Source organism: Larus michahellis, chromosome 1 (assembly GCF_964199755.1).
Source record: "Larus michahellis chromosome 1, bLarMic1.1, whole genome shotgun sequence".
In the NCBI taxonomy this organism is placed as follows: Eukaryota; Metazoa; Chordata; class Aves; order Charadriiformes; family Laridae; genus Larus; species Larus michahellis.
This window is the reverse complement of record NC_133896.1, coordinates 52615380-52626420: the sequence shown is the minus strand read 5'-3', so window position 1 is coordinate 52626420 and position 11041 is coordinate 52615380. Positions and strand designations below refer to the sequence as shown.

Below are 11041 nucleotides of genomic sequence, written 5' to 3'. Positions count from 1 at the left end.
GGTCTGTGCATAACTTCAACTGATCAGAGATGATATTCTACCTCTGGAAGCAGTTCAATTTAGAAAAGAAAGAAAGTGCTTATTTAAATGCAAAAGCTTGTCCAAATGTTTTTAAACCATTTCTTTCAGGGCATTAGATAATGCTCAAATGTCCATTGAACTCCAGCTTCTACCGAACTAAATCAGTGCAGTCTATTCGCGGATACGAAATGATCCTGTTAAACTGAGTGCCTCACTGTATCACGTGTCACTCGTGACAGCTGTGGCACATATCTGTAACAGTAAGAAATAGCAGTTACATTCACCACAGAGGCAACCAAGCTCTCGTGTGCCAGCTGGCCATTTCCCAGACTTTCGGGATGTTTGTAATTCTTAGTCATAACAATGACATTCACTCCCTTTGTGTTCCTCTTAGTGAGATGGGAAAGTTACCCTTTACCGTTACAGGAAAAATGATGCTTCTTCTCAGAAAATATTACTGTTTCTAGAATAGCCCATTGTCTGGTCTTCTCTTTACTAAGGCCAGCTGATTCTCTTACTGTTTCCTCTCTTCCAGATTATACTTACACAGATTCTTGTATTAAATCCTTTCATAATACTGTTTTCCCTATTAAGAGTTCTTGTAGTAACTGCATGCATGGCTCCGTGGTTGGAGAGGGAGGAAGAAGCTGTTTGGTTTGTGCATATACAAAGAAATGGCCCTCTCTCTTTCATGGGATGTGGTGGACTTTGCAAAATAGTTTGACAGCTGGTCCAGCTTTTCTGATAGACTGGTGAGAACATTTGACTCAAGCTCCTGCCACTTAAATCCCCAAATGTTGACTATAACCTGCACGAAAGGAGATATTTTCTTATGTCTGTTCTAAGCATCAGTAGTGAAATAAGCAAGTCTAGTTTAAACTGAATTTTATAATTTTGAAAAAATATTCTTTTCTGTCCTAACAGAATAAATTTATAATTTTTTGAGTGACTTATTAATAAACTGCATTGTGTCAAGGTAGGATTGAGCTGTACCATAATGATAGCCATATCATTAAATTATCTGCTGATACCAATTAAAAAATCCTCACTGGAGTCAAATTAGGCATGCATCTATTCACCTTATTTTACTTCTCATCCATCTATAGCTGTAGATTGGATTTTGATGGGTAGAAAAGAAACCAGAGACATGAAAAGAGAATCAGCTAACTTCCTGGTTTCCCTGTTTGATTACATTTGTAGGGAAGATAAACCATCTGTGGATTCAAATGAATGTACAAGTGTAATTCCACTCGTGGTATTCAATTGCACTTCAACAAAATTGTAAAACGCGTGTTAGAAATGTTCAAATCACATGTGCATCACCGTGGCTATATATAGTACATGAGAACAATAACACTGAAACATCACAAAGCACATCACAGGCTAGACAGGGTAGCTTTCACTTGAATTTAATGAAGCAGTTATCATAACGAAAGACAAATTAAATCACAGCTTACTGAAAATCTCCATCCTAAAAGAGTATTAATGCCACATTGAGTCTCTGAGTTGCACCTAACTGCTTGAGATGCTATAGCATGCTCCACCGGTTGATTCTAAAAATGGTAGAAAAAGGCTAAAGCCACTTTTTACTGTCCAACATATACCAACAGCAAAAGAAAATCACCTTCAGACACAGAGACTCTGTTACCTCTCAAACGGTACAGTACTTCATTTGTAGCGACGGCAAGACTGAGGCATTGAAAAGTTACAGATGCAGAACTAAGGACTTGTGTGAGTAAGCTCATTCACCTAAATGAGGACTGTTGGGGTTGAGACCAGGAGCTCTATCAGTATGATACTAGAAAAATATATTTAAATTACTTCACAATAATGAATTGAGTGAGAAACCTAATCCCAACAGGACTAAGATTTCCTTTCATAAGGATTAATAATATTGCATCACTAACGATGATTTTGTATTGAAAATTATTTCATGCCAGCACAAAATCTTTGGAGGGGTAGAAGTCTCACAAGTATCCATTTTATTGCCTTATCCAGACTCTGTGGGCTACGCATATAAAGCAGACTGTCAATCAAGTTGAAGAGACTGTTGAAGCAATACTGTGCCATCTCTGCTACATGTTTCTCTTCCTGTTATTGAGCGACCATTAGTAATTAGTCACAGCCTATTGCCATAACTGCTCTTCTTTCAGCATGAGTTTGCAGTTTGACATGGGTTAGGCAGCTCAAATGACAACCTACAGGAATCCTAAAAAGGCAAAGCAGGACCACTCAGGGCAGACTTCCATGGTACTGAAGCCCCAGTAATTACATATATCACTGTGGATCCACCATCCGATACGACCTTGTCCTTTCTGTCTTCAGGCGAGAAGATGAGGGCACTCCTTGCTCCTACAGTCATAGGCTTGCACCAGGCAGGAGACCTGCCAGGGCTGGTCATCTCCTAACGGGTGCAGGAGCTCCTCCCAAGGGGGATACGATGGCTGAGCAAGGATTTACTATCACTTCTCCCAGTCCCATTGTTGTTAGCCCTCTTCCACTCCTTGTATCTAGCCACATGGCCAGATGTTACACAATTGAATAAGGAAATAAATATGGATACCAGGTGATTTGGGGCAGCTAGGCAGAAGGGGGGATGGGAGTAGCTGCTATACAAACCTTACAATTTCAAGTATTATGACAAATCTTGAAAATTTCCATTTTCATAATGGTAAGAAGTCTGTTCGTCCATGTCTTGAGTTACTTGCTTTTGCTTTCTCCATTCCCTTCTCTGTACTCTGCTGTTTTGACTGGTAGCACCATACATTTTCTTTGGACTTACAAAAGTCTCATTGTTCATCTCTGTTTCTTCAGCTAGTTCATCCTGATCAATTATGCCACACTTCTCTTCGTTGAGGTTTTCAGGGTCGGCCCATTCCTGCTTCTCCCCAGAAGCAAAGATAGCGTAGAATATCACTCCACTGTAATGCACCAGGGCTGCGATCAGAAAGACATTTTGCCATTCTTCCCGGGTCTGAAAGAATGGTGCAGGTCTCATTAAGTTTGCAGTAAAAAGAAATATTACTGTCTGAATTAGACCATGAATTAGCACGTATTGAACAATGACCGTGATCACTGTTTGATTCCTGATGTTACGGACAGAACAATTTATGAGACTCATTGTGAAGATTTTTTTTTCATAGCAATGGCTAATAAAACATGGGAATTTTTTTTTCTCACAGTGAAGTTTCTCCCTTGCATGTGAAATATTCCTGGAGTTGGAAATGCAGGGATTTCTCTAACAATTAACTTAATCTTATCAGTGGTTACCCTACCAGTGTTCCTAAGAGGAGTTTCCTAAATCCTATAAGTATTACCCAGTGGTATGGAGATATTGCAAAGCCCCAGCCTCAGGTGATATAAAATAATATCTCCCTACACAGATAATTAGTTTGTAATAGCCGAGAATCTGGCCCTCCATGATCTTATAGAAACAAATGTTTAAAACAAACAACAACAGAAAACAGCTGCAGAGATTGATGATGAAATGCAGTTCCCAGGAAGCTTCAAAATGTCTTAACTTTTGTTGCATTACCTAATCCTTTTCCTAGAATACGTGGAGAAATGTTACCTTATGTTTCGTCATTGCACCAACAATGAGTGGGCACACCATGCCCGACAGCGTCCCCACGCCATTGGAGATCCCCATCAGAATGCTGGCATAACGAGGGGCTATGTCCAAGTGATTCACGTTGAATCCTACAACAAATGAGATACAACGGTCAACTATAAAGCTTTGTGCTTCCAGGCCAACAAGGCTTTCTGCAGCCATTCTGGCTGAAGAAGCCTGAAAAAGGTAGGAAACCGCATTACCATATTTATTAGAAAGAAGAAATTTTGTTGGTGATAAAATGGAAGATATGTTGCAACTCTCTATTCTTTTTCAACCCTCCTTTTTTCCCCCACCTATGGGCATCATGTTGTATGGAAAAAATCGTTTTGTTTTGCCCTCGCTTAAAGTATCTGTGCTTCCAATATTCTTATACTGAAACAATGCACTCAGCGAACATTTTTAATTAAGGAATGAATACCTCATGTTTGTCAAGTGTCTGATCTCTTTTGATTTAGGTAGTAGTGGTTTTTAATACAGGTTTTCTGGTACTTTAAGTAGCAGTTTAACAACATGTTAAAAAAAACCAGAACATAAACCAGTAGGAAAAATAATTACCCTTACTGTAGCATATCTTCTGGGTACATATTTTATTAAGAAATAAAAACAAATAGTAAAAATCAGCTCAGATAATTATCTTGCTTTAGGTAATGAAAATTAGTCACAGGAGGTATGGGTATCACAAGAAAGGATGACGATTACCGAGTCCAAGGGATTAAATACAGTAAAAAATTGAGTACCGGGAAAATCCTGCAATAAAAATTGATTAATTAAAATGTCCCGCTATGCAAGCACCTCGTAACTGAGTAGCCAAACTACTTCCCATCTGCATAATCCTGAAACAACTGAAGACAACAGTTACTTTGCCAGTCAATTTTGCTCAATAGATCCATCTTCTCAGCAGTCTGCTAGCTGATGGCCTTCCATCATAACAAAAAGGGTTTTTTTTAATAACAATGGTACCAGTGGAACAACAAAAGTCAGTCCGAGGCCGGTGAGACCCATGAAAGTGTTAGAAGCAGCTGTTCTGGAGAAGGGCTGGTTATAGGACACAACAGAGAGAGGACTGACCTAGAAAGAAGAAAGTGGCAGCTGGGAGCAGGGTTGCAACTGATAACCTTTGAGCAACTATTCATTCCAGAGTAATTCCCTCTCTCTCCTTTTAGGGATACTGTTTACACAAGAAGAAAAGGTGGCTGACACTGTAGAAGTGTATTAGAAAATAACAGCGTAAAGCTGATGTAAACTGGAATCAATAAAGAGCAGGTTCTTTCAAAGCTTCATGTCCTAAGTGCAGAACGTTTCATAGATACTGAAGTAAATTGTTTCTGATACGGAAAGAAGTAGGGAATACCCCATTAGCAGCCACATTAAGAGCAAACAGAATAATAGAAATGATGACAGTAACAACAGTGAGGATAATGACATCACTTTTATCACTAATAGTAAAACCAATAATAAGATTACTTCTTACCTGAAATTGCAAATCCACTGAAGCCTACTGCTAACACCAGAAAGGAAATTGCCACACCTTTTGTATGAGAATAACCAACCACCAAAAGCAAGGTTGCTTCCATCCCAAAGCCTTCAAGTGAAACACATGGGAATAAATGACATTCAAATTGCTATTTGTCACAGAGACACCAATAAGGTCTAGCCAGAATAGCAACTTAAAATGAGGCAAAATTCTTTCGTATCTCACAGCTATACTTGAACATACTTGGCAGCTTTGTGGATTCACAGAAACATTTGAATATTTATTGTTTGAGAATATCCTTTTTTCTCCTCATTGCTGTGCAAATGGCCCGAGCCATTGGTGACATTAACTCACTAAGCAGTACAGGGAATGAGGAAGTGACTTCGTGCAAAGCACTGAAAAATTCACAAACACACAAACATGGAAGGGAAAGGAGACAAGTACTTCTTGTCTTCAATTTCTCATGGTTGTAGTGATTTGAGATGTTCTTGGCAAATGGAGCAAAAGAGCATTTTTCAGACAAGTGTGCCACCAACACAATAGGCCAGTCCTGAGTATCACGGGGAACTGCCAGTCTTGCCACTACAGCAAACAAACATTTTCTAGTATGTGACACTACATACTAGTTGGGTTGTTTGGTTTTTTGTGGGTTTTTTGTTTTTTGAATGGCACTGAAAATGTGCTCTGAAAACACAGTGACTGAGAATCCTTTGTGAAGATGCATAGCCAAGCTGCATGGCATCTCTCACTGCAGGCATCTCTATTTCAGGCAGCCTGTGCTGTCCATAAATAATGTAATCGAGGAACTGGCAGAGGAGAGCAACTCCACAGGCTATCTGGCTTGAAATTTTTCACTCTAATTTAGTATTTTCCTTACATGTAGATGTCATTGATCTTTCAGTTCAGTGACTGAACTGGAAATAAATTATTTTGTGCTGAGTGAAGATGAGTCTGTCTGTCACCCGTCTTTTTTTTCACTCCAACCCTTCCAGCCTAAACTTGCCAGTGGGTTCTGCTGGAGCAGCACATGGGAACGTAGCCAGTGATTGCAGGGTTGTATCCACTGGTAAAAGATCTCTCTGGCACCACGGTACGTGGTTAACTTTTTCTTTATAAGTTTGCAGGATGAGACCTATTTGATCACACTAATCTTCTGGGCCATTCCCTGTTGCCCCTTTAATTATTAACTAGGCTTCTTGCCTCCTCCCTTTTTAAAAGCATGCTCATATGAGTAATGTTTTATACCATGAGGACATCTAACATCAGCTTTCCATTAAATGCTTCAGATTAACCAGCTGCAAATGCAACCTAGAGTAGTTTGTCTCCTGTTACAATTAAACATGGCCCAAACTATGATATTTGCATCAACTGCAGCACACAATTGAAATACCGTATTTCCAGAATCCAATAGTACCTCCACAGTTCATGACCTTCCTTACAGTGGTAGTGGTTAAAATCTTCCTGCTCCGTAAGAAGTCAGCTAGCTGCCCTCCAATGGGTACAATGATTGTCATGACCATGTGAGGAACTGCCGACAAAAGGCCAACCTGCAATTAGACAAATGAGTGCTTACCGGTCATGTCCTTCCTCAGGATTTAGGGGGAAGAGAATAGGAACCACACTTTTTCTTCACCTCTCCCTCCCCACATTGGACATAGTTTTATCCTGGAGCCTTGTGTGGGATGATTGCAGACCTTTCCTCCAACAGAACCTGTGATCAATACCTGGGTGACCTTAGGATGGAGTGACCTTAGGTTGGAGACTCCACAACATCTCTTGGAAACCCGTGGAAGTGCCCAGTCACCCTCAGAGTAAAAAAGTGTTTCCTGATGTTCAGATGGGACTTCCTGTGTTTCAGAATGTGCCCATTGCTTCTGGTCCTGTCACGGCACTACTGAGAAGAGCCTGGCTCTGTCTTCTTTGCACCCTCCCATCAGATATTTCTATACATTGATGAGATCCCCTGAGCCTTCTCTTCTCCAGGCTAAACAGTCCCAGCTCTCAGCTTTTCCTCACAGGAACTGGAGAGGCTCCAGTTCTTTAAACATCTTTTAGGACCTTCATTGAACTCTCTCCAGTATGTCCATGTCTCTCCTGTACTAGGGAGCCCAGAACTGATCACAGTATTGTACACTAGCTTGAAAATAATTTACAATATAGCAAGTAGTTTTTTTAAAGGAATGTTGGGAAAACTTTTCTGGAACAAATAATCTGAAGTCCTCATTCATGCTCTGAAGAGGGAGTGTAACAATACCGTCTTTAAGAAGTGGCAGTGGCAGGGAATATCAATCCATACAGAATTTGACCCTTCATTGTGAATGAAAATTAATGAAATAAAAAAAATAAGAGGATAAAAATTACCTGGCAAATAATGCTAAACTGCCAGCACTAAACAAAATGTGCATTTCTATTTACTTACCTTTTGGTTTTCATGTTATATGTTTTTCCTAATCAACTCTTTCCCAAACCAACTTTTCAGTTCTTTCCTTTTGATAAGAATTTGATGCTATCAAGCTTTTATTTCTGTCAGATGACCAGAAGTATATCATCCCAACTGCTGTGAACAACCTACTGTAATGACTCCAGAGAGATCTAGGGATCTTCAAGCACTTTGCATCTCCTTGGGTGAGGTCTGAAGGTCGCTGCTTCATCTCAGACATTTACCTTGCTTATTGCAAACCCAAAGACTTCTTCAAAGTAAGCAGGCTGACTTATAAGGAGCAAATAGAAGGTCCAGCTTCTGCAAAAGTTTGCCACAATGATTGCATAAACTGGCATTGAAGTGAAAAATCTCTTCCAGGGAGTACTAAATTTCTAGGAAAAAAAAAATAAAATAAAATTTGAAGGCATTTTTGAGTAGACTGAAGGCAGAATAGAGAGCCCAGTGTCTTTTACTATCAGGACTATCCAGTACATGGCATCCAATTTACACTGCAAATCACTTACAATGCAAGTGAAAGATATCTCCTGGATTAGCGGCAAAAGACAAGCAGAGAAACTTTCTTAGAATAGTTAGAAATTTTCAGATGACTACTGTACTATTATTGCTCTACTTACTGAAATTATACAAGGTCTTCTGGAATCCTGCTATTGGGATAACAGGATCAATAACAGAATCAAAGAAAACTAGAGAAAGCCTTGTGCTGTTCCCTACTTTCTAGCATAATGTAGTTTGAGACATTCCACTGAAAGGATTGTAAAAAAAAGGATTATCCAAGCTAAGAAATGTGTGGTAGCACAGCAACAGGCAGCTAGCTGCTTCCACCCAATTCATTTCATTCAGTAAAAAAAGTCTATGGTAGAGGATTTAATTTCCATAACTTGCTTTTGGCATTTCAGGTTTCTATTTATGCCTCAATACTCCATACAGCAGGAACAAAAAACACTTCAGAGCCCTATTCACTTATAATAGAATTCAAATCAGAAGCTGAAATATGTAACTATGGCAATATACATTGACATTGTCCTCTTTTATTAAAACAGTAGTTGCGTTTTACAGGCAACTGTATGGCTGTGGTCATTTGTGAACACATGGGGGTGGTACTAGGGTCCTCTGCAGTAAAATCACTGTACAGCAAGGGGAAAGCCATGACCTGGAATCAGTGTGTGCATCTTCAGCCAAGATCTGAGTGACTTCACCCAAACTTAAGTAGCATGGCCAAAAGGAGAGTCTGGTACTTTATACTTTCAGCAAGGCTATTACACAAAACATGTAAAGAGTTTGGAGTTATTCTGCTCCAGAATATTCTAGAGTAAAAGCCAAGAAGGAGCAGTTTATCACAAAACTGCTTCATTTTTCACCACTAGCAGAAATAAATTATCTAAGGAAACGGAGAAAAGTTTGATGGGAAAAAAGGTTTTAGTTTTATGTTTCCAGGATCTTCCAGGATCCTCTCAGAAAGAGAAGTCTTTACAGCTGAGCTGCTGTGAGAGTGAGTAGGGCAGAAACCCTGTCCTTAAACTTTCAGAATTTCGTTCATCCTTAATAAGTGCTCAAAAGGCATCTGGATAATTTAACATCTGCAGCCAGTTTCTGATTTAGCTATTTCCATTAATATTTTTTAGAACAAACATAACAGTTACTCAAGAGCAGGAGGTCAGAGTGTGTGGTTCCCCCCTCTGTCCCCAACCCCTTCCCTTCCCTAGATCAAGGACATCTATCAACTGAGAGCTGAAACAGCACTATGTGTTTTGCCTGTTGCTGAACTTCTCCTCTCCAGCTGCATGAGCCTGATCCTGTAATTTTTTGTGAAAGGAGAAGCCCCTAAATATCAACAGCAAATAGTTCTGCTCTTATGCAGCTAATAGTATCCATCCGGTCATACGCTGACCTTGTGCAAAGTGCTCACAATTTATAACCGGAAAAGACTTTTTTTTACTTACACTTGCACTAGCTAGGCTGGCTCCTTCTCCAATACTTGTTTCTATATATATCCTTTCTTCGTTGGTTATCGTTGGATGTGCAGCAGGGCTCTCATAGGCATGAAGCAACCAGAACATGTACCAAACAATCCCAAACATTCCTGGCGAAACAGGAAAAGCACAGCTCGGTTTTAAAAAACAGTGGAGCCACACTTCGGTACCTGCAGGCCTTGAAGTTAGTTTCAAGAGTCAATTCAACTAAATCTGTGTGGCAAATATGCCCAGGGAAGGAAGAAACTATGATAACTAACTCAGTGTATATTGTATGCCTGCTTGAAAAGCGTTTGAGCCCTTTGTCGCTGGTATTATGTGATTACATCAAGAAGGACATGGAACTGTCGGAGCGGGTCCAGAGGAGGGCCACGAAGATGATCTGAGGGCTGGAGCACCTCTCCTATGAGGACAGGCTGAGAGAGCTGGGGTTGTTCATCCTGTAGAAGAGAAGGCTCCAGGGAGACCTTATAGCAGCCTTCCAGTACCCGAAGGGGGCCTACAAGAAAGCTGGGGAGGGGCTGTTTGCAAGGGCATGTAGCGATAGAACAAGGGGCAATGGTTTTAAACTAGAGCAGGGTAGGTTTAGATTAGACATTAGGAAGAAGTTCTTTACAATGAGGGTGGTGAGACACTGGGACAGGTTGCCCAGAGAGGTGGCAGAGGCCCCATCCCTGGAGACATTCAAGGCCAGGCTTGATGAGGCTCTGAGCAATCTGATCTAGTTAAAGACGTCCCTGCTTACTGCAGGGGGGTTGGACTAGAGGATTAGGGTGGCTAATGTGACGCCCATCTACAAGAAGGGTCGGAAGGAGGATCCGCAGAACTACAGGCCTGTCAGCCTGACCTCGGTACCAGGAAAGATCATGGAGAGGATTATCTTGAGTGAACTCTCACGGCAAGTGCAGGGCAGCCAAGGGATCAGGGCCAGCCAGCATGGGTTTAGGAAGGGGAGGTCCTACTTAACCAACTGGATCTCTTTCTATGACCATATGACCCACCTTCTGGATGCGGGGGAGGCTGTGGACGTTGTCTGTCTGGACTTTGGTAAGGCCTTTGACACCGTCCCCCGCAGCATTCTCCTGGAGAAGCTGGCGAATCATGGCATAGACAAGTGTACTCTTCGCTGGGTTAAAAACTGGCGGGATGGCCGTGCCCAGAGAGTTGCGATTAATGGGGTGAAATCCTCTTGGTGGCCGGTCACCAGTGGTGTCCCTCAGGGCTCAGTTTTGGGGCCGGTTTTGTTTAATATCTTTATCAATGATCTGGATGAGGGGATCAAGTGCACCCTCAGTAAGTTTGCAGACGACACCAAACTAGGTGGGAGTGTTGATCTGCTTGAGGGTAGGAAGGCTCTACAGAGGGACCTGGACAGGCTGGATCGATGGGCCGAGGCCAACTGTATGAGGTTTAATAAGGCCAAGTGCCGAGTCCTGCATTTTGGTCACAACAACCCCAAGCAACACTACAGGCTTGGGGAAGAGTGGCTGGAAAGCTGCCCGGCAGAAAAGGACCTGGGG

The 11041-nt window shown here is 41.3% G+C and overlaps 1 protein-coding gene across 2 annotated transcripts in view; it reads right to left on the bottom strand.

The window, feature by feature from the left end:
- Positions 1-2620: 2620 nt before the first annotated feature.
- The window catches only part of SLC17A8 (solute carrier family 17 member 8), a 29929-nt gene continuing 21508 nt past the window's right edge, over positions 2621-11041 (bottom strand). Inside the window, exons 7-12 of one of the 2 annotated variants that reach the window (XM_074572662.1) lie at positions 9492-9631; positions 7773-7922; positions 6523-6655; positions 5106-5216; positions 3593-3720; positions 2621-2995 (exon numbers count right to left, since the gene is read on the bottom strand). In XM_074572662.1, the coding sequence (XP_074428763.1) occupies positions 2657-2995; positions 3593-3720; positions 5106-5216; positions 6523-6655; positions 7773-7922; positions 9492-9631 (1001 nt within the window). In that variant the 3' untranslated portion in view covers positions 2621-2656. The remainder of the gene's footprint in view (positions 2996-3592; positions 3721-5105; positions 5217-6522; positions 6656-7772; positions 7923-9491; positions 9632-11041) is intronic. The other variant, XM_074572664.1, reaches the window with a different exon arrangement.